The sequence below is a fragment of the Astyanax mexicanus genome, chromosome 19 (assembly GCF_023375975.1).
Source record: "Astyanax mexicanus isolate ESR-SI-001 chromosome 19, AstMex3_surface, whole genome shotgun sequence".
In the NCBI taxonomy this organism is placed as follows: domain Eukaryota; kingdom Metazoa; phylum Chordata; class Actinopteri; order Characiformes; family Acestrorhamphidae; genus Astyanax; species Astyanax mexicanus.
Window position 1 is genome coordinate 1192379 of NC_064426.1, and position 24122 is coordinate 1216500.

A 24122-nucleotide genomic window follows, 5' to 3' on the forward strand; every position below is an offset into this window, starting at 1 on the left:
TCCTGTCACCTGTCCGTCCAGACTGTCTCTGGAAGTCAGGTTGCCCCATCACCCACCACAGATCAGCTGCTCACCGTTTAATTTATGCCACTCAATTCAAGCCTTCACAGTGAAGTGTGCTGGTGGCAGAGCACAGATTATAGCAGCATGTAAAGTGCATATGTGTGCAATTTGGGACACAGCCCCAGCCTTTAAAGATGTAAAGGATGTTAGTGTGTGTGGCCTTAATTGGAATCAGACGAGGCCGTACATAAAGTGAAGATCTGATTACAGTCTAAATGTGTCGCGCGGTGGAGACGGAGAACATCTGGCTTCAAAGAGATCCTCAGGAGGATTCTCATGGACCGGGCGGGTTAGAGCCCAAATGAGGCAGTTCCTGCCAGACGGGCACCGCTGACCAGAGCGCACCACATCTGAGACTCGCACTGGAGACTTCCTAAGGTCAGCCCTGATCCAGCTGGTCACTTACTAAAATGACCCGGTGATCAGCCACAATGACGTCGGTCTCGTCCCATTCGCTCTTCCTCCTGCAGAACCAAACCAGAACCCACTTTCCCTTCTGGACCAGCCTTCAACCAGGGAGCACCACACTCAGCTACTGGCACACAGTAGAGTAATTACAGACTAACCACCATCCCAACACTCCCAACACACCCAACACACACCCAACACACACATACAGTATCTCACAAACGTGAGAACAACCCTAATGTTTGTGTAAATATTGTATTATATTATATTTTTATGGGAAACACTGAAGATATGACACTTGAACCCTATCTGGATGGGATTATTTTCTCAAAAATATTTCACACTTCTACTCAGTAATAAAACTCCTGCATCCGGACTGCAATTAAAAAATAGGAGGACCAGTGAATTTTTAGGCTTTCTTGGACTAAAATTACCAGAACTCAGTGAACTCTGTAAAACAGTGTATCCATAACCATAATACTTTAATACTTAATGTGGGGGCGGGGCTTAGAGCTTCAGACGTCTGCTTCCATTCATCACCACTGTGGACAGTTGAGCTCTCTGTACATCTGACCTTCTGACTTCAGCTGAATCACTGAGGACTGGACAGCTGACCATTTCCATCCAAAACAAGTCCCAGACAAGCATGGTGTGTGTGTGTGTGTGTGTGTGTGTGTGTGTGTTTTAAAGTAATTAGAAGTTTCCTCCTGTCTGTGTGTGTAGGTGTGTGAGAAGGTGTGTGCCAGGGTTGGGTACAGACACAGAGGCAAATATTACAAACACAGTATACACAAACACACACACACACACACACACACACACTGACCCAAGCCTCCTCAGGTAATGGCTATAAAGGTCAGGGGGCTGATGGGGAATCTCAGATGTGTTTTGAGTTTGAATGAACATAAAGCAAAATTTATGTGATGCACAGAGTAAATGGCTTTACCCTTTATTTTGGTGCCCTCTTGTGGCATTCTTCTTTGTCCTTAGAAATGTGAATGAATGAATAAATTAATGAAAAGTATTTGATCTGTATTATTTTTTATATGATTTTTTAGTGCAGCTAAAAATAATCTTCAGGAATTTAGTAATAATTATAATGATAATAATAATAATCACATATTATTAACAACCATAATAATACGAAAATATGAAAAACTGGAGAATAAATGAGCAAAAATTATTAAATAGACATTTGTAAAATAAATACATAAATGGCAAAAACAAATACTTAAACAATAATAATAATAAAATAGTTTGTTTATATGTCAAAATGTAGACAAATTGCAACATTTATAAATTATTAAATAATGATAACGGTGATGATAAATAAATATTTAAAACCAACAAAATAAAAGTCATAATTAAATTAAGTTAAATTGCACTTTTAAATCAAATTATTCCTATTATTCTCACTATTTTGCATACGTTTTTTCTGATTTTTTTTTTTTTTGGAGGTTTCTCCTTTCACCTTTATTTTATTTATTTATTTTTTTTATTGTATATAATGTTTATTAGTCCCAGAGCTCTGATCCTCTGTATGGCTTTAGTTATGCCTGGTCCACTTGCATCATTCCCCAGACTCCGCCCACAACTCCGCCCCTGACCCCGCCCCTCGCCCGCTGGCAGTAACTCGTGACTGTGGGCAGTGGGAGCTCCGCCGCTTCAGCGCTCTCTGATTTTATGATCATGGGGTCAGAGAGCTAAACCCCGCCGAACCCGAACCCCGGAACCGGTACCGGACTCAGACCCGGACCCGGTCAGGATGTGGAGAGTACACGGCCTGCTGGGCAGAGGTGAGCGGAGACCGGCGGCGAGGCGGCGGAACTTTCCGTCCGGTTCTAATTTTTCAGTCCACCTTAAAACTGCTGCAGTTAAACACAGCACTGCTGCCGCCGGTGTTCCGTCGAGTTATGCTACCCTTCGAAACGTGCTATTTAGAGGCTCTGCGCATGCGTGAATTCTTATTTTTTTATTTTTATTTTACTACTTTATTGTGTTTTTCCTATTTTTTTTCTTGGGTGCATTTTTTTACAGTAGTCCGGCATTGTTGACCTTTTGCCTGAGTGTCACAACCGTGTAAAAAAAAAAATAATTGTAAAAAAAAAAAAAAACTAATAAAACGGCTTCTAATCACCTATATTGTCTTAATTTTGGTCTGATACAGCGATTTAGACTATTCAAATATAATACCTATAAATTTACTGCGAACGTATTCTAATATTTGTATTTCTTTACCTTTAAAGACACTATGGTAGCACAGTTTGACATGGTAGCACAAATCGACGGAACACTGGCTCGCTGAAACGGCTGCAGCAATTAAGGTGTACCGAAGAATCAGAAGAACAAGTCCACTCCTGTTCAAGGTTGTGTGTGTGTGTGTGTGTGTGTGTGTGTGTGTGTGTGTGTGTGTGTGTGTCTGTGTCTGTGTCTGTGTCTGTGTGTAAATCTACAACTTTAATTCATAATGTAAATGATCTTGTTTGTCTGGTTTTGAGATTAAAGTGAAAGTATGGTTCAGTGGGTGGAGTCATTCTACGGTTAATTATTCACCAGTACACACACACACACACACACACACACAGGCCCACAAAGATAATAATACACACGGGTGTGTGTTGCTAAAATTGTGGCCAAAGTTTATTGCATCATCACTAAACCACACACACACACACACACACACACACACACCCCGCTGTATCAGTTTTTACAATAATCTATCTATCCATCCATTATATGTAAATCAGTGGTGTGTGTGTAGTTTAGTAATGATGCAACAAGTTATTGCCACACTTTCAGAAACACACACTAGTGTGTATTATTATCTTTGTGGCCTCAGTGTGTGTGTGTGTAGTTTATTGTGGTTGCAGTCGGTTTAACCCAGTGGAGGCTGCACTTTGGGTAGTTTGTTTAACCCTATGTAGTTTGACCCTATATGGAATGTGTAACAAATGTAATTTGTTTGATTCTGTGTATAGAGGTTTTTACTGTAGGTAGTTTGTTTACCTTGTGTATACAGTATTAAGGTTATTTGTTTTTGCCATATGTATGCAATGTTTTGTTTTATCTATACGGTGCTGGTCAACGAATTAGAATAATTTGAAATAGTGCAATCATGAAATTCTTTGAATGCATTTTTTGTGCAGAAAGCAAATCAGGTGTTCACCGCACCTGTCCTACTCGTTAGACTAATCACAGAACTCGTTACCTGGAAATAAATTTCATGATTGCACTATTTCAAATTATTCTAATTCGTTGACCAGCACCTGTATGTGGGTTGTGTTTTTGGTAGTTTAATCTAACTTACCAAAGTTTGGGTAGTTTGTTTATTCCTGTGTAGGCTGTAGTTTAAGCTGTAGTTCATTTAGGCCAGTGTAGACCTGGTTTTGTATTTTGGATGGTTTGTATTTTGTTTTACCCAGTGTTTGTTGTTGTTTGTGTAGTTTGTGACACCTCAGTATAGTGTACTTTGTGTAGTTTGTCCACCCTTGTGGGCTGTAGTTTAGGAGGTTTGTGTGCCTGCTGTAGATGGTTTAGTAGTAAGCTGCTGTTCGGGTAGTTTATTGATGAGCATATCATTATAAAATGTGTAATTGTATAATTGTTTAATTATTATTGTTATTTTATCGCTGATTGATTGATTATCATTTTGTCGTCATGCCACAGTGCTGAGCCGTTGCCATGGGAACGGCCCGTTGCGTATCTCGAACGGTCATCATGTGGAGGACTCCTCCACGGTTCTCTCCGGCGGCCGCCACGGTCTGGACAGCAGGTACTCGGCCCCGCCCACTCTAACTATTAATGGATCCAGATTAATAGATTGATATTAGTTTAATAGTTAATAATCCTGCTGGTTGGGCTCGGCCCGGTTCTGAGAGTTCTGAAACCCTGTATCTCCGTCTCAGTTCTCAGAGAGGAGAGGATGGAGAGCAGAAGAAGAACCGGAGGAGGAGAAGAACCTCACAGTTCTGCTACGCTGGACTCGCCCGGTACTCTGCACTGGATGCAGTGGGCTGGGTATAGAACACACACACACACACTCTACACACACACAATCATGTTAATTTTTTTTGCAAAAATCATTAAATATTTGGTTTTAATACACAAATACAAATTTTTAGTACTTAGTTTTATTTCTGGAACATTTTATGCTAGTTTTAAGCATTTATAATGAAAAATATAGTGTAAACTTTTATGGACGAGTATTAGAAAGCTGTATAATATTAAAAATATACACATTTTTATGTTTTAAAAAAGTCATTACTGAGTAGTAATTATATGATTTTAATGATCTGTGATTGTTTTAGGGAGCTGCGGCGGTTCTGTTCATGCAGCTCTGCAGGAGGATCCACTCTCAGTTCTCATCAGTGGGGGATCAGAACCCGGGACCGGCCCGCCTCAGAGAATCCGGCCTCATCCACAAGTGCAGCTACAGGGTTCTGCTGGACATCCGTGAGTACCACCCATCATCTAACTTGCAAAATGCAAAACAGGAGAAATTGGGGAAAAAAAAAAAAACATTTTTTCATTTTTTCTGAAATTACTATTGTAAGGGCAGAAATGGAAAGAAATAAAATTGTAAAAATGGATGAAAACGTATTTATTGTACTCTGCTCTACATTAGTTGTTTTTTATCTGTGCCCCTCACAATCGTAATTTCAGAAAAATAAAAATGAATATATATTTTCTTAATTTTCTAACTTTTCAAATTTTGTGTTACAAAATACAAAAATGGACAAATCTGAAAAAAGAGAAAAGATTCACCTTTTCATTTAACTTGAAATTCTGTGAAAAAGCTGAGAAAAGCTGAAATAAAAACTAGATAATTGAAAATTGTATAAAAACACATTTCTTCTTCACTTTACTGAATTGAAAAAATTGTAATACGTTTTTACATCCAGTTTTCTATTCTGGTATTTATTTTTATAAAACACTGAAAAATAAATGAATACAATTTGCTCTGACAGAATCTAACCCCTGTTTTTGTCTTTCTCTCAGTGTCCCGGCGAGACGTGCTTCCCGGTGGAGTGAGTGTGTTGTTTCTGAAGGGAGCGCTGCCGAGTCCAGATCAGCGCAGCAGCAGTGATGGAGATGCTGGAGTTGATGGTGGTGTAGATGGTGTTGAAGGTGGTGCTGATGGTGTTAATGGAGCTCAGAACTTCAGCAGCAGCTCAAATACAGAACCGTCCCCCGACCTGCAGCCTTCCCACCCCCACCACCACCAGCAGGGGGTGACACTGAGCTACAGCGCCACAGGTTACACATCTTCCTCTCTCTCTCTCTCTCTCTCTCTCTCTGTGCTTCTTAATTCCTTAATTTAAAAAAAAAAAACATTTTAACATTGTTAACTGTGTGTGTGTGTGTGTGTAACAGTTGAAAGCTCTGCTGAGTTTGATGTTCTCGGAGCTGCAGGGCGGGATCAGTCGGAGGAGAGCAGAGCGAGAGCTGCCGGTTTGGACGAGGCCGTGCAGAACCTGAGAGATGTGATGGACCACAGCGTTCCCATAATCCTCAACATCATGGGTAAATAATATATTATAGCATCATGTTTACAGAGCTTTGTTAAAAATGAGAAAGGTCGCTGCGTTGAATCCCGGTCATGCAGCTTGCCATCAGCTGCCGGAGCCCTGAGAAAGCACAGTAGGTCTTGCTCTCTCTGGGTGGGTACAGTACAGTAGATGGCGCTCTCTCTTTCCCCTCATCACTCCTAGGGTGATGTAGATCAGCACAAGGCTGCGTCTGTGAGCTGATGTATCAGAACCGAGTCACTGTGCTTTCCTCTGAGCGTTAGCGCTGTGATGCTACTTGGTAATGCTACAGCATCAGCAGCAGCTCAAAAAGAGTTGACGCCTGACATTGTATGTAATGTAAATAAGCTTTGTTCTGATTGGCTTTGTGATGTGCCTCATTTTTGTAAGCAGTCCATTTTTAATGAATTTAAAGTGAGCCTAATGCAGTGGCATAATTTCTGTGCGTGCTGTAGCTGATTTACACTGTATAAAACAGTTAATAAATAAAAAAGGTTCACACACAGCTGGAAAATACATCTATCAGTAAAAAACACACATATTTAAAAGCACAGCTTTACTCTGAACAGAAGAAACTCTTACAGGATGCAGATACAGATTATCCCGTCACATTTATTAGCGGTTAGCAGCGTTTGCTGCAGCACATGGTCATTACCCCCCCACTGATTATACAGCTAACTGATCTGACCTACTGTGTGTTTGTGTGTGTGTGTGTGTGTGTGTGTGTGTGTGTGTGTGTGTGTGTGTGTGTGTGTGTGTATCAGGGTTGGAGAGTGTGAAGGTTGGTGATTATGAAACAGCGTTTGAGTGTTTTCTGGCGTCGGCTCAGCAGGACTACAGTAAAGCCCAGTTTAACACTGGAGTGTGTTACGAGAGGGGCCGGGGGGTCCACAAGGACCTCAGCAAGGTACACACACACACACACACACGTTAATATGTGGTGGGTTGTGGTGTTATCCACTACACTGCCTTTAAAATACACTATGTTTGTGTGTAAATTTGTTGGTTAATATGGTTCATAATGGACGAACAAACGTTCATACGGTTTGTTTATGATGTATAATTAATGTATGACTATATTAGTATAATATTAATAATTAAGTTTATGATGTATAATGTGTGTGTGTGTGTGCACGCAGGCGCTGCAGTATTACAGGCGTGCAGCTGCAGCCGGACACCGTCAGGCTCAGTACCGCTGTGCTAAACTCCTGCTGAACAGCAGGGGGCGCTCTGACTCCGACACCGCCACCGCTCATTCTCTACTGCACAAAGCAGCAGCAGCTGGACTCACTGAGGTATTTTACACACACACACACACACACACACACATATATATATATATATATACACACACATTCTCTAGTGCACACATACATACATATATGCTTATACATATTAATCAGAGTGAATCACAACCTATATCACACATGGTTTAACTAGAAGAGAAGAAGAAGATATAAATATATAAAGAGTCATTAAAAAAAACTTTTTCGAAGAAGTATTAAATTGTTGTAAACTTTTGTTAAAAACTTCATTACATCAAATTACAGGAAATAATACCATAATAAAGGAAAGAATATTTTTACTGTCAAATAAAGTGAAATAAATTAGAAATAATAATAAACACACAGATAGGAAGATAAGAGTACAGTAATATAGAGAATGCTAGAAAAAGTAAATATGTAAATGAGAACATAATGTGATTTTAATTGATTATAGTAATATAAATGTATTGCTCTCTCTGGTTGGCTCAGGCTCAGCTGTATCTGGGGGTGGTGCTCTCGGAGGAGGCGGAGTCTGATGGAGGGGAGTGTGTGCAGTACTTTAGGATGGCAGCAGAGAGTGGGGTAAAATTCACCACCTAATAATAATAATGAATAATAATAGTAATGAAAGTGTAGTGTATATATTAGTGTGTTTTAACTGTATATATATATTTATATATAAATATATGTGTGTGTGTGTGTGTACAGGACAGTACTGGGCTGCTGTTCCTGGGTCAGTGTTATGAGCGAGGGCTGGGGGTTCCTCAGTGTTTCAGCTCAGCGCTCAGTCTGTACCAGCAGGCGGCGGCTAAAGGAAACCAGAAGGCCAAGAACACACTCCGAGACCTGCACAGCAGAGAGGGTGAGTATACACACCTCTACACACACCTGTACACATACTGTACACACACACACAAAATATAAAAAGCTTAATTCAGGTAAATTCTGATTATATTGATTGGCTGGATGTTTGAGTGGCTGAATGTGTAGTAAATAGATTTTTTTCTATAATTCATACTGAGACGGGGAAATAAACATTTTATAATCAGACATCACCTGATTATAACTGTAGTAATCAGTGTAATCAGTGTCCTGCAGTTGTTAGCTGGTTTATGGGATGTAATGGATCTCATTTGTGTGCTGATGTGTCTGTGTTAAAGGGCAGGTTAATATATTGAGATATATATATTACCGTCCATTATACACTGTCTCTATAATTATGGCCATGAGTATTAAATCCTGTTTATTACAGTCTGTAAAAAATCAAAACTCAAGTTAAAAATGGAGTAAAGCTTCACCGGTAGGATAATACAGATTTCTGCAGCGCCCCCTATGGGATACTGGTTGTCTTGAGCATCTCGGTTTAGCATTTAACACGTTAAATTTTCTTGTTCTGTTGAACAAAAATATAATCAAATAAGCATAGTTAAATTTTATTTTTATTTATTTTATTGTATTCATTATTGTCTCTCTCTCTCCGCAGTTCTGCGCTCTATCCGTTCCGCTCCGTGTCTCTCCATTCTGGATCAGCTACATTTGACTGCCATGTTTCCACAAGTGTCGGAAGAAGCAGGGCCTGCGCCAAAGCAGCAGACTAATTGGCCCACGCAACCACTCCCTCATTCGTGGAGCACAGGCGATCTGTTAGCTCCGCCCCCTTTCCCTGTTGGGGATGTGAACTCTAATGGAAGCAGTGGAGGCTGGATTATAGGGGTGGGATAAACACACACACACACAAACACACACACACACACACACACACACACACACACACACACGTGCCCTATATATAATATATTGTAGATTATCAAACAATTTAGAACGCACAAAGATAAAAGAACTTTATAAGGAGTGAGAGAGGGAGAACGCGAGAGCAAGCGAGTGTGAGTGAGTGAGTGAATAAGACTGAGCCAGTGTGAGTAAGCGAGTGAGAGTGCGCGAAAGTGAGTGAGAGCGAGCGAATAAAAGTGACTGAGAAAAGCAAGCAAGTGAAAGTTAGCATTAGTTTTTTATTGAATGTGAGAGTGAGTGAGTGTGCGAGAGAGAGAGAGAGGGTGAGAGAGTATTAGTTTGTGAATGTGAGTAAGAGTGAGTGAATGTGCGCGAGAGAGACGAGAGAGTATTAGTTTGTGAGAGAGAGTTTATTATTAGTTTATTTGTTTTATGAGGGAATCGGGACGCCGTCCTTTACATGCTGGGTGTGTTTGAATGTAGGGGGGGGTTATTTTATATAAAATCAGTGACAGATTGAGGTTGGAATTGTTTGTGAAACCACTGCAAATACGAGCTGAACACCATTTTTGTACGTTTTTAGTGTTAGCTTTTTCTTTTGCTTTTTGTTAATTTGTTTATTTGTTTTGTGTTAAAGACTTTACTCAGTAGTGCTGCCAGTAAAATAAAATAAATTCATCTGAATGGGGGCGATTGAGAATCTGCTGTTAGCTATAGTTAGCATTGTTTGGGTGAAGTATTCATTATATTACACAAATTATATGCGAACTATTAGGCGTATATCTGAAAACACTGTGTAATGGTAAAGTCTGTAGCTTGTGCCAAAGCTTCTATTGTGTTTTTTTTTTTATTGTCAGTGTTTAATTCTTTCTTGTTTTTGTAATTTTCTGTTCACTGTCCCAAAATAGTGATTTTTTTTTGTATGTTAAAAGGCGCTTAAAATACATTTAATAATAATAAAAAAGTATTTTTATATGTATTCTTCATCCTAAATGTGGCATCTAAAGGTAAATTACTTTTTTTTCTAATGACCATTATTCCCAAAAATCCTCAAATAAGCATCTCGTCTTTACTTCAATAGAGATTATGTATTTAAAAGTGTATTTTCCTTGGTTTGGGAATGTATGTAAACTCCTGAAGCACTAATGGCTGTTAGATGCACACTGTTCAGTCCTGTTTAATTGTGAATAAACAAACTTTTTCTACCATAATTGCTGTTTTAATCATTTTTTATCTATAGAGTGATTCTGCTTTTGTATATATATAAAACAACACTTAATATTGTTAATATAACTCTCATATTAATGTTCATTTTATATGAATTTTATATGAATGAGAGGGTGTGTCCAAATATTTGACTGGTACTGTATATAGTATTAAACATATAGTATAAAATATTTTGTATGAACTTGTTTCTGTATATACATACACTATAATTTATACATTTACACCTACCTCATTTATATTTATATTAATATTCTGTACAGATTTTCAGATAGTTGTATATAAATTATATGGTTAAAATCATTTGATTCATAATATTTATTTAAATATAAATAAAAGTTAAGTATCTACAAACTGTCCTATTTAATAAAAAATATTAAATTAAAATATAATTAGGAATACCCGCACATCCACCAACAGCATCACTTCATCAGCAAAACACCATGACGTCACCCACACAGACCCGCATCTTGCGCTCGGCGCTCTGATTGGTCAGTGCAGTTTCTTTATTTCCCGCCCGTAATCCGACAGACCCCTCCCTCTGGTGCTGGGATTGGCTGATAAGATCCCGCCCACTGCTTCAGGATTGGCTGTTAGGTCGAAATAGCCGGCAGTTCTCCGGAAAACGGGCGGGAAAACAGGAGCGCGCGCCGGTGACGCGCCTTCAGCGGCTGCACGAGACTCCGATTCACTGAATCGATTCCTTTGAACTACCTGTTATTATTACATCATTTTACTGAGTAAAACACACAGAGTTACAGACTCTAAAACAGAGTATTAATCCGCGCAGGTGATTTAAATAAATCAGATTCATGTAGATTAAATATTTTTTAAATATACAGAATTCAATTGAATTTTGTAATATATTTAAGTAAATCCAGTTCTGTGAAGATTCTGCCTGTAAAAACTAACAAGCAAAAAAAAAATAATAACACGCAAAAAATAGTCCATACATGAGAAACCAATACTAAATCTAATATACTTTATAAAATGTTTGTAAAAGAAATACATTATTAATAATTTCAGACATGATCTAATATCTAAAATAATCTAAAAATATTATTTTTATAATAAGGCATGTATATTATAAAATATATTTAAAATAGCCTAGCTTTAAAATGCTAGAGTGATACATGCAAAAAAGTCCCTGTAGGTCTTTTTGAAAACGTTATTTTGATCTAATATATATACACGTCCTACATAAATTATTTGTGAACTGAGATACAGTAATATCTTTAGGCACTGTTTAATATATATCAAAATGTAAAATGTAAAATATAAAATACATGTAACATACAAAAACGTTTTATAAAACGTCAGTCTGGAGCCTAAAATATACTTCCTAAATTCATTATTAGTGAAATGCGATCCATTAATATATTTAGACACTGTTTTAAAATGTATATTAGAATACCAAAAAAATGACATATGATGTCACGAGTAAAACATATACAAAAACTAGTTTATAACATATGGTGGGTAGATAAATGCTATAAAACAGTCCCTCTAGTCTTTGTTTTCGAGTCTAGAATATATTAATAAACGATTAAATAATAATAAATACTCATTTATATCTTTAAATAACTCTAAAACAGTTTATTTAATGCAAAGAATCAGGAATCGCTTCTGAGTTGAGAATCGACTCACTGAAAAAGATTCATTTACCAATCTCCCATCAGTACCGGGGCGCGAGCGAGAGGGAGGAGAGACGGAGATGACACACACACACACACACACTCGCGCGCGCACACACACACACACTCGAGCGGGTATAGAGGGGAGCGTCACACTGCAGCTCTCCGTTAGAGAGAAACGACACACCGAGTCATTCTCTTCTCTGGTGAGGTGAGTCCTTCTCTCTCCACACACACACACACACACACACACACACACACACACACACACACACACACACACACACACACACACTCTGCCTCACGAGCGCGAGACAGCACCAGCTCGTGCCAGGGTGGGACTATTGATTGATTCCTCGAGCTTGAACTTTGCAGAACCTAAAGATTCATCAGGAGGGAATCAACACAGCAGGTGATTCAGTGTGCATCATCCATAACATGCAGCCTGGGTGTGGGGAGTGTGTGTGTGTGTGTGTGTGACATGCTGTGTCATGCATTGGTGTGATCAGACCTCCACAGGCAGGCCTGGGGGGGTTGTTTGATCTGATCTGATCTGCAGTCTGATGACCTGATGTTGTGATGGTGGGATGTGATGTGAGGTCAGAACTCAGGCAGGGGGTCAGATCAGCTCCCCACTGAGTGTGTGTGTAATCATGCATTACGTAATCAGCAGCATGCCAGTCCACCCATCACTTCCAGTGCACTGGGAAGTTGTGTGTGGTGTGTGTGTGTGTGTGTGTGTTCTGCTGGAGACCAGTTTCTGATAGTAACTGGTGTCAGATGGTCTGAGCTAGTTGAGATGGTTAAGCTGGTTGAGAAGCTGGTCACAATGATGAACACATATTATATACTAGGGATGGGACAAAATATCAATAATACGATATATTGTATCATTTTCCTTTGCAATATGTTATTGATATGTGGCGACAAATATAATATAATATATGTTTATTTTTATTGAAACATAGGCAGATGAGCCGAAGTCTTACTAGTCATTAGGGGTGCACCATATCATTCTGTACCCGATAAAAAATTACTTGATCAAAAAACATTTAGTTTATTTTGTAATTGTTTTGTAATATACTGTATTTACTTTCATTGTTTTGTTTAAAGTTTAGATGCATGAATTATATATGCTGCACTTTATTTTGTTGTTGCATTACACTATTGTTATTTTTATTAAAAATTAAGGTCTTGGTGAGTTACTGTTTAGGAAATAGACTGAAGACTAAGGTTTCTTTGATTTTACCAAATTGAAAACCTCTGGAATATAATCAAGAGGAAGATGGATGATCACAAGCCATCAAACCAAACTAAACTTTGAACTTGAATTTTTGCACCAGGAGTAAAGCAGCATAAAGTTATCCAAAAGCAGTGTGCAAGACTGGTGGAGGAGAACATGATGCCAGGATGCATGAAAACAAAAACTGTGATTAAAAACATTTTCTGTAAATAAATGCTCTAAATGAGAATATTTTTATTTGGAATTTGGGAGAAATGTTGTTTGTAGTTTATAGAATAAAACAACAATGTTCATTTTACTCAAACATAAACCTATAAATAGCAAAATCAGAGAAACTGATTCAGAAACTGAAGTGATCTCTTCATTTTTTCCAGAGCTGTATGTATCATTCATACTGATCAATAAGCTTGGTCATGCTGGTTATAATGGTTTTGATATTTTGGTCAGGGAAGATCATGCATGTAGATCAAACTGATTGTTATTTCGGCTTGTTTTAGTTGCTGCACTTGCACAGATCTCCATATCCTCCTGTACTCTCAATACAACCTTAATGCTGATTGGCTCATTTTGCTGAAGGGTGGGCCATCAGACCCTATGATTAGCAATATGAGAACTACGTTATATTCACAAGCGCTCAACACAACAATTTGCAAACAGCATTATTATCAACAATAATAAAACACATGAAACATTTAATGTTGTAACACAGCAGCGGGTTGTGTTAGACTGCAGTGGGAGGATCAGAGGTTTTTATGAGGTTCAGGATTAGAGGTTAAGTTAGACGTTGTATTGGAGCAGTTCAGATGGAGATGGAGATGGAGATGATGTATTATCCGGATGATGGGAATCGACAGTTTGTGCTTATAAATAAATGATCCGGCTCGCGTTTCAGAAGCTTCCGGATGCTCTCGGCCCATTTCCCCTCCTCCACGACCGATAGCGTCCACCATCAGAGAGCTCTGTACGGCTATTAAGCAGCCTGTGGTTAAAGAACCTGCTTAGAGAAGGCTTTCCTGACTGTCCTGAACATCCTGGAGCTCGTTTGAGAGCCTCAAAGCTGAGGGACCTGTGATTCTCTGTAGTTATACCAGTTAAACTCTTAAAAAAAACTCTTAAACCTCTTAAACAGTAAAAATATGAGAAAAGAGAAGAGTGTGCAGGCCTCAGAACATCTCCTGATACTGTCTAAGGGTGGGCATTGACTTGTTACATGAGCTCACAGGACCTCTGAAGCTGTTCCGCTATGGTATTCTGTTATGGTGCAACCTTTATGCATTACAGCAGATCCTTGAAGCAGGAAATGCAATAATTATGGTTGCCCCTGGCAACCAGGTGATTATACTATGGCAACGACCTAGCACCTAGCAACACTTTAGAAACTGTCTGAAATCCCATTGCAAGTGCAAAACAACACCCTAGCAACCAACCCTAGGACACCACAGCAACACCCCAGCAGCTGCATAGCAACACTCCTCAAATATACAGCTCTGGAGAAAAAGAGACCACTGAATACTGACGAGTTTTTTATTTTATTTTACCAAATTGAAAACCTCTGGAATATAATCAACTGCTTGAATTTTTGCACCAGGAGTAAAGCAGCATAAAGTTATCCAAAAGCAGTGTGTAAGACTGCTGGAGGAGAACATGATGCAGAGATGCATGAAAAAAAACTGTGATTAAAACCCAACCAGGGTTATTCCACCAAATATTGATTATTTCTGAACTCTTAAAACTTTATGAATATGAACTTGCTTTCTTTGCAAATGGTAGTTGTCTGTAGTTTATAGAAAAAAAACAACAATGTTCATTTTACTCAAACATAAACCTATAAATAGCAAAATCAGAGAAACTGATTCAGAAACTGTAGCGCTCTCTTATTATATGCATCTGCCTCATATCCATCAAAAAAATGCATTACAACACACTATAAGCCACCTGGGATACCATGCCAACCACTTAGCAACCACCTGCTACACCCCGGCATGCACCCAGGAACATATTACAACATTAGAAACACTATAGCTACAACACTACAATATCTTATAAACCACCTGATATACCACAACAACCACAAGAACTGATTATTCACTCAATACAATTAATACAATTAGTACACTATTTAAACACAAGTATTTGAACAGTTGCTTATTCAATTCAAGGGGATTAAAGAGAGTTTATCCTGCTTTTGTTGGAGTAATTGCCTCTTTACAACTTGCTGTGAGGATTTGATTGCATCCAGCAATAATACCACAAATTAGTGATAAAGCTTCATGATTGGAGAGTCCTATTCTATTGGCAGGACTCTTATTCTACAGGTACTAGACATGCTGTGGTCGTGCATTTGCACATCTGTGTCAGCAATGCGTGCAACTCTAAAAAATGAACCTGCAGTGCAGACTAGAAACCAAAACTACAACAACAAGTTCTTCAGAACAACAGGTTGCGTGAGTGTGTGTGTGAGTGTGTGTGTGTGTGAGTGTGTGTGTGTGTTTGTGTTTATAGGGGCTGCAGAAATACTGCTGTATCATCACCTTCAGACGAAGCTTGTCTTTGCTCAGATCTGCTGCTAACACACTTTCCACCACCATGGACCACACACACACGCACACACACACACACACACTCACACACACACTCACACACACACTCTGCGCTATATTAAGGATTAAATATCTGTATTTGTGTGAGAGATACTGCAGTGTTTGCAGGGTCTATAGTGCAATATACTCTATTATAATGCATTCAACCCTTTACTGACGTAAACTAAAATTACTGTGTCGTTACGATGTGTGTGTGTGTGTGTGTGTCTGAGTGTGTGTGTGTGTGTGTGAAGGGCAGTCGTGTTTGTCTGGTGGTTTGCTGTGCTGACTCGGCGCTCTTTGTAAAGGTGATCGGGTCCAAAAGAGCCGTTTTCTCTCACGCACTTTTCTCATCTAAACGTATGCAGACTCTCTCCTCAGAGCCTCAAGGGCAGCATTTAAATAGCAAAAAAGATGCAGAGCTTTCAGACCTCAAATAACGCAAAGAAAACAAGTTCATATTCATAAAGTTTTAAGAGTTCAGAAATAATCAATATTTGGTGGAATAACCCTGGTTGGTTTTTAATCACAGTTTTAATTTCATGCATCTTGGCATCATGTTCTCCTCCACCAGTCTTACACACTGCTTTTGGATAACTTTATGATTCCACTCCTGGTGCAAAAATTCGCTTATTCACTGAGCTGCAGCAGCTACAGTTAGCAAAGTTTTGTTAGATTGTTGCTATTGCAGTTGCTATTGCACTATTGTAAAGTTTTTATGTGGTTGCTTGGGTGTTGCTGAATGGATGCTATGGTGTTGCTAAGGTGTTCCTACGTGATTGTTTATAAGTTAATATGATTTTGTATGTGTCTACAAGGGTGCTGCTGTGCAGTTGTTGTTGTTCTGTATGTAAGGTGGCTGCTAAGGTGTCGCTATATGGGTTTTATGGTGTTGCCAAGGTACTCCTATGTGGTTGTATTTTTACGTATGCCACGTATTGTCTGTTAGGTTGGTGACATCCAGTTCCCTCTTATATAATACTGGTGGTTGCTAAGGTGTTCCTACGTGGTTGTTTATGATCGCTATGATTTTTTAGGTGGTTACAAGGATGCTGCCGTGCAGTTGTAGTTGCGTATTTAAGGTGGCTGCTAAGGTCTCCTTATATATATATGAGTACTGCCATGTGGTTGCTATATGTAACGTATACCATATGTCTGTTAGGTTATTAACATCCGGTTCCTTATTACATTATTGGTGGTTGCTGAGGTGTTGTTACATCAATGAACTGCACTATTAATATAAATAATCTAATCTTATCTCTTTTTTCTGTTTTCAGCTTTGACCAATCACGGACGATGATGTCGGTGCACAAGCCTTCGCTCAGGCGCAGCGCATCGACATTAGAATCGACCAATCGCAGCGGCTCTGGTGTGACCCCGCCCACAACCCTCAACCTGCGCTCCTCACACAACCAACAGCTGAGTCGTGACATCATAAAAGAGGGCGTGGTCTCCGTAGCCGCAGAGACACAGGGCTCAGGGCCACCTCCAAAAAGCCGCCATAAATATGCAACTACCAATCTGCAGAGCGCCATGGGATTGGAGGACACTGGCTCCGCCCCTTTTGGGCAGAACCGTACTAAACCCGCCCCTAAAAAGTCGGCCTCCTCCTCGTCTCTCTATTCGTCCTCTTGCGTCGCGCTTTCGCTATCTCTCTCGACGTCCAATCCGAAGCTGGCGAAGAACGGCACCAACCTGCAGCTGAAGGAGACGCAGCAGGACCTGAACAAGAAGGACAAGAACCGCAATGACGTCGGAGACTGGCCCGACAAAGAGAAGAGCGCCCCCTTCAGGCGGAGGACCAAGAGCTTCTTGGAGTACCATCGAGAAGAGGACGAAGAGACGTCCAACAGTCCAGCGGAGAAGCAGCCGGAGAGCCCGGTCCATGAAGTGGAGAAGCCACTCTTACCCCAGCTGGAGCCACAAGCCTGGGTCAAAGAGAACCGGGTGGAGGTCCACCTCACGCTGCCCCAGAACCACCTGCTCCTCCTACCTGGAGAAGACGAGGACCAGAGCCCCCCCGACTCACACCTGAGCCAGAGGGAGGGGCTCCACCCCAGCAAGGAGCAGCTGAACCGGGCGAAGGACACGGCCGGGGAGGACATGGGTTCTCCAGCCAGGCCCAGGCTGCAGGTTCTGTCCGGTCTGGGCCAGAGACTGGAGCGGGTGGAGGCGCCGACCAGGCAGGAGAAGCAGGTGGAGGAGGAGGTGGAGGAGGAGGAGGAAGACTCCAGCTGGACGACTCTGTCTCAGGAGAGTCCGTCCATAGAGACGCCGCAGGAGACGGGTGAGAGTTTCAGAAATCGAGGGAATAAAAAAAGAGTTTATGAGTGTTTTAGAGAATTTCTGAAAGTATTTGATTAGATTTGATAACTGATCACCACGTCATCCCCAACTTCCCAACTCATCCCATCCAAAAGTAATGGGCGGAGCTCCATCGTTCTTGAGATCATTCTCATATACAGATATATCACAAGATCATTTTACTTCACGATACTAAAGAGGACTAAACACTCCTAATTTAGCCTTATTTATCAGTTACAGTTGTTTTTAGTTGATCGCAGGTTTAATATCTGACCCAGTCGGCGACTGGGAGTCAAGAGCAGTAAATACTCTCAGCCAAGGGGATCGAGTACAAAAAGAAAGAGAACCACGGGTCCAATCAATACATCCTCTGCATGACTAGAGCAAAACCTTTATAGAGAGTCTGACCACATTCTGTTTTCCCTGTAATATCAGAAAATATATTTTCACAGATTTTCGACTGTGTTTCAATAAAAATATTGTATTTGCTGTATTCGATGCCTCGTATCATTAATGTATAGCTAACTAAAATATTTACGATACGATATCCCTGCAGGTGTATGGAGTGACACAGTGCTGCCCCCTGGCTGGAGGGAGGTGGAAGACGTGTCTGACGTTTATTTTTGGCACATTCCCACCGGAACCACCCAGCGGGAGCGGCCCATAACCTCCACCAATCACCATCCGCCTGAGCCGGACCTGCAGCCGGAGGGGGCGCGGGGGCTCTCGTCCCTCTCTGTCCCGCCCCCCAAAACTCAGACTGAGGTACGAATCACGATATTTCAGGCCATTTTGCAGATAAAACACAAAAAAATAGTTCATATTCATAAAGTTTTAAGAGTTCAGAAATAATCAATATTTGGTGGAATAACCCTGGTTTTTTATCACAGTTTTTTTTATGCATCTTGGCATCATGTTCTCCTCCACCAGTCTTACACACTGCTTTTGGATAACTTTATGCTGCTTTACTCCTGGTGCAAAATTTCAAGCAGTTCAGTTTGGTTTGATGTATTGTGTTGTGTGTGTGTGTGTGTGTGTGTATACAGAGGCCTAGTAGCATCGTGTCGGATAGTTCTGTGGAGCCCGTGCCTTCATCATCTGCCTCTTCACCCTCCTCATCCTCACTCTGCTTGGAAGGGGCGGGGCCTGTGAACAGCTTCCTCAATAACAACTACCTGGTAACACACAGCTTCCCATCATAAAGCAGTGTCCCAATCCCAGTCTCAGTATCAGTCCTGGTTAATGTTATTTCCCACTCTACAGGACCTGAAGGAGGCCTCCGTCCAGCCCAGCGAGTCCAGAGAGCGAGAGAGGCGGCGAGTGGAGGAGCGGGGCGAGCGAGAGAGCGTTAGAGTGGAGGAGAGGAGGGAGAGAGAGAGAGGTTGTGAGGGGGCTCGCTGCATGCCTTACAGCTACGTAAACCTGAGGTACCACTCAATCCCCTCTAATGAGCACCAGGGATGCTCACTATTTAGGGTGGTAAAGTAGGGTATAAGTGTGCGGTTTGGGAGGCTGCCTAATAATACACTACATTACAACACAAAATAGTGAGTAGACGCCATACAAACAAATCACACACTGCCATACTTCATTAAGTGCACTCCAATTACATATGCATATCTACACTTTACATAGTAGCAACACCATATCTACCACTTGAGATGGTAACCACCTAGTAACACCAAAGTTACCACCAGTTAACCACTTGATAACACAATAGGTAAACACATATTAATCACAAAGAAACACCATAGCAACTACCTGGGAAACCATAGCAAGTACCTAGCTTAGCAATGTTGTCCCAAACATGTAGAAACATCGTAGCAACCGTCTAGTGATATCGTAGCAACTGCCAGCTATCCCCATAGAATCCATCTGTTAGTCACTAAGCAACTCCACAGTAACCACCTAGAAACGCCATAGCAACTACCTGGGAAACCATAGCAAGAACCTAGCCTAGCAATATTGTACCAAACATGTAGTAACACCATAGGAACCATCTAGTAATATCATAGCAACCACCAGTTAACCACCTAAGATTCCCCCCTTTAATTTCTAAGCAACTTCACAGTAACCACCTACAAACATCATAGCAACTACCTGGGACACCATATCAAGAGCTTAGCAATATTGTAGCAACCATCTAGTAACACCATAGCAACCATTTAAAATGATCATAGCAACTGCTAGTTAACCTCATAGAACCCACCCATTAATTATCAAGAAACTCCACAGTAACCACCTAGAAACACCATAGCAACTACTTGGCACACCATAGCAAGAGCTTAGCAATTTTGTAGCAACCGTCTAGTAACACCATGGAAACCACCTGGATTACCATCTAGCCACTACCTGTTAACCACCTGCAACCTATTAACCAACCAGCACCATTGCAACTACTTAGGATACCATAGCAAGCACCTAGGAATACCACAGCAACCACATGGGGTAGTTGACCATTTTAAATATTTAAGTAATTCATTCTTAAATTACTTAATTAATCAATTAATTAATTAATATATTTTCCTCTGTCTTTACAGAGCGAGGGTGGGGCCTGCTCCCGCTGATACAGTCATCCCCATCGATGATCTGGAGTCTCAGGTGAGTTCCTGTGCATCACTGACACCTGCTCATCTTCTGCTCATCTTCTGCTCATCTTCTGATCTTCTGATCAAACAGCTGGATTAATCTGATCTGTATTTGGTCTGAGTGTTATTGGTGATTCAGCAACATCGTGTGGCTGCAGGAGGAACAGCTGCTGTTTGTGTTGTTTTTTGCTGCCACCTGCAGGCAGTACAATCACAGTGCGTGCTTATTACAGTGCATTGTGGGATTACATCATCTATTGACTGGGTCTGGGCAGCATCGTGTCTGGAACTGTGATGAGAGTCTGAGACCTTTAACGATCTTAAAGACTTTTTGTCTACCGCATATTTTAAAATCACATATCAATAAAACAATGGAGGGATACATTAAAAAAAATTGTTCCTTATTTAGTTTAAAACTAATTCCTACATTAATTAATGTCCATTAATTTTCATTAATATCATCAGACACTGTTTTACTGACATCTGAGAAGATTTTGGGGTTGACAACTTGCATATCTTTGACATGGTGGAAGGATACATGCAACAAAAATAGGTCCTAAAATATTCATATCTTTAGAGTTAAGAGTTAATTTCCTGATTATTCATCCTTTAGCTTCCATAAGATGTGCCAAAAGTCACAGGACACGGTACTAGCTCCTGTGTGTGTGTGTGTGTGTGTGTGTGTGTGTTGTAGGTGTACCGGGTGCGGTCTCTGGGCTGGATGGAGGTGTATGAGGCGGACATGGTGGCGGGCAGGAGCAGTGCGGTGGTCAGCGACTGCATCAGACACCTGCAGAACCTGGACACGCCCCCTTACACACCTTCACTCCGCCGGAGAGAGAGAGCGAGCGCGGGAGAGAGAGAGGAGGTGACAGTTATTATTACATTATTATACACTCCTTATACATCATACACTCGTTTATCACACCTGTAGAGTATAGTACAGTGTAGTATAGTACAGTATATTAAATGATAGTATAGTGAAGTATAGTGTAGTATTATATAATATAGTATAATATATTGTAGTATAGTATAGTGAAGTATAGTATAGTATAGTGTAGTATAGTGTAGTGTAGTACAGTATAATATAGTATAATATGGTGTAGAATAGTATAGTGAAGTATAGTATAGTATAGTGTGGTATAGTGTAGTGTAGTATAGTATAGTGTAGTATAGTATAGTGTATAGTGTAGTATAGTGTAGTATAGTATAGTATAGTGTGGTATAGTATAGTGTAGTGTATAGTGTAGTATAGTGTAGTATAGTATAGTATAGTGTAGTATAGTATAGTGTATAGTGTAGTATAGTGTAGTATAGTATAGTATAGTGTGGTATAGTATAGTGTGGTATAGTGTAGTGTAGTATAGTATAGTGAAGTATAGTATAGTATAGTGTAGTGTAGTACAGTATAATATAGTATAATATAGTGTAGTATAGTATAGTGAAGTATAGTGTAGTATAGTATAGTGAAGTATAGTATAGTGTAGTATAGTGTAGTGTAGTACAGTATAATATAGTATAATATAGTGAAGTATAGTATAGTGTAGTATAGTGTAGTGTAGTACATTATAATATAGTATAATATAGTGTAGTATAGTATAGTATAGTATAGTAAATTATTGTATAGTAAAGTGTAGTATAGTCTAGTATAGTACAGTGCAATATAGTACAGTATTGTATAGTACAGTATTGTATAGTACAGTATTGTATAGTATAGTATAGTATAGTACAGTGAACTAAACTCTCTCTCTCTTTCTGTCTCCCTCTCTCTCCCTCTCTCTCTCTCTCTCTCTCTCTCTCTCTCAGGGGAAAGCGATGCTATTGGTTCTGCAGGACATCACGTTGACCCTGGTTGACCCCGTTGACCACACCCTTCTCCACTCCCAGCCAGTCAGCAGCATCCGTGTGTGGGGTGTGGGGCGGGACCACAGCAGGTTGGTGCAGTGTTGTTCAGTGTTTGTATTTCTCTGTTTTGGACGCTGTCGTTTTTTAACCCTTCAGTGTAATTAATGTAGAACCACCTGGTTCTCCTGGAACAGTCCGGTTCTCGTGTTCTTTAACTGTAGAATTGAGTAGAGTTGAGTAGGACGTTGAGAAGATCCTGGGTTGTGTCGGCTTTAGCTTTGTGAAAGTGTATGATGATATTTTGAGATATTTTGCTGTGGCTCTGTTTTGTTAAGCAATTCACAAACATATTGTTATCTAGTTCTGTTATATATTCTGTTCATTTATTTTTTGTATCTCACTTTGCTGTTCGTACAGTTTGATCTGATTGTATAATATGGGCTTAACTTTATGCTAAAACCATGTGCGCTAATTCCCACATTGCAGATATCAGTAGATTTATTTCCCCATATTTTATTCCTTATTTACTTAATTATCAACTTGGGAGCACCACAGAACCCTAGACACCATAGCAGCTTCAGCATAGCCCCCCTAGCAATATCAAATCAATCACTCAGCAACACCATATTAGCCACCTAGGACACCGTATTAACAACCTAGAAATTCCAAAGCAAAAAGCCCCTTGCCACCACTTAGCAACTTCATTGCAACCACCTGAGATATCATATCAACCACTTAGCAACACCATAGCAACCAACTAGCAACACAGCAACATCAGCAGCCTAGTAACTACGCCAGCAGGGTACTGTCGTAGTGTATATGTGTCATATATTATAAAATCTGAATAAAAGTTTTTTTTACTTTTTATCCAATCAGAACAGTGGGATTTAAACACAATATTTATATATAAGCAAAACACAAAATTAACTTTATATCTAAACTATTTTTAAAAAATCAATACTGTTTTAATGCAGTATTATTGTAAGGCAAAAAGAATAATAATACTGATTAAGTTCTTAAGAGTTCTGCTATAATTCCAACTATTTAATTCCTATTTAAACCTTAATTGTGATTTTATTAAGTAGTACAGATGAAAGGCAGTAACTCCACTGTTCCACTAGAGGGCAGCACTGTAGTGTTTATATATCTAATCCTTTCCATCATCCTTACTTGCGCTCTCTTTCTTTCTCTCTCTCTCTCTCTCTCTCTCTGGAGGGTGATGAAAGTTTTAGTGCTGTATCTCTATGGTAATGGAAAAGACATGTCAGAGAGAGAGAGATGAGGCTACAGAGGAAGAGAGAGAGTAAGAGAATGATATAGAAGGAGAGGAAGAGAAGAACAACAAAATGAAGTGATAGAGAGAGGGATTATTCTGTATTCTGCGTGATGTGTGGGTGATAAGTGTGCAGAATAAAGTGTGAACAGAATACAGTGAATCTGGAGGAGCATCGTAATCCCATCCCACCACACTGCGATACCACATCATCCACCGTCCAAGCGGCTCTCAAGCTTAGCCACGCCTCCCTCAGTCTGTTTATCTGCTCCAAACCCAACACGAGACCAGCTGCTGCATCTGAGGCCTGCTGTTAGCATCACGGCTAATCACACAGCGCCCCCTGCAGGTGTGGTAGTGTAGTGTAGTTAGTGATGAATAGTAAAATGAATTGTTCCAGTGTTCCCAGTGCTGCTGCTGCTGCTGCTGCTCATAAT

The 24122-nt window shown here is 40.1% G+C and overlaps 3 protein-coding genes and 1 long non-coding RNA gene across 6 annotated transcripts in view; 3 read left to right on the plus strand and 1 right to left on the minus strand.

Moving 5' to 3' along the window:
- ube2ka (ubiquitin-conjugating enzyme E2Ka (UBC1 homolog, yeast)) overlaps window positions 1-24122 on the minus strand; it is a 315406-nt gene that overhangs the window by 203847 nt on the left and 87437 nt on the right. The window lies entirely within an intron of this gene.
- The window catches only part of LOC125784384 (uncharacterized), a 240373-nt gene that overhangs the window by 188883 nt on the left and 27368 nt on the right, over window positions 1-24122 (plus strand). The gene's annotated exons all lie outside the window — the stretch shown is intronic.
- On the plus strand, window positions 2083-10206 carry dele1 (DAP3 binding cell death enhancer 1). 2 transcript variants are annotated; one of them, XM_022676592.2, is made up of 11 exons: window positions 2083-2267; window positions 4138-4243; window positions 4377-4488; window positions 4779-4923; window positions 5470-5727; window positions 5845-5994; window positions 6764-6906; window positions 7139-7294; window positions 7754-7846; window positions 7973-8126; window positions 8748-10206. In XM_022676592.2, exons 1-11 carry the CDS (start codon window positions 2237-2239, stop codon window positions 8984-8986), a joined length of 1587 nt encoding a protein of 528 aa, XP_022532313.2. In that variant the 5' UTR covers window positions 2083-2236; the 3' UTR covers window positions 8987-10206. The 2 variants fall into 2 exon arrangements, with proteins under 2 accessions (XP_022532313.2, XP_022532317.2); XM_022676596.2 differs by having other exon boundaries at window positions 5884-5994.
- LOC103027351 (amyloid beta precursor protein binding family B member 2) overlaps window positions 11965-24122 on the plus strand; it is a 38709-nt gene continuing 26551 nt past the window's right edge. For both annotated transcript variants that reach the window (XM_022676559.2, XM_049467759.1), the window contains exons 1-8: window positions 11965-12064; window positions 16953-17962; window positions 18536-18744; window positions 19026-19157; window positions 19243-19406; window positions 20520-20580; window positions 21262-21435; window positions 22374-22501. In XM_022676559.2, the coding sequence (XP_022532280.2) occupies window positions 16972-17962; window positions 18536-18744; window positions 19026-19157; window positions 19243-19406; window positions 20520-20580; window positions 21262-21435; window positions 22374-22501 (1859 nt within the window). In that variant the 5' untranslated portion in view covers window positions 11965-12064; window positions 16953-16971. The remainder of the gene's footprint in view (window positions 12065-16952; window positions 17963-18535; window positions 18745-19025; window positions 19158-19242; window positions 19407-20519; window positions 20581-21261; window positions 21436-22373; window positions 22502-24122) is intronic.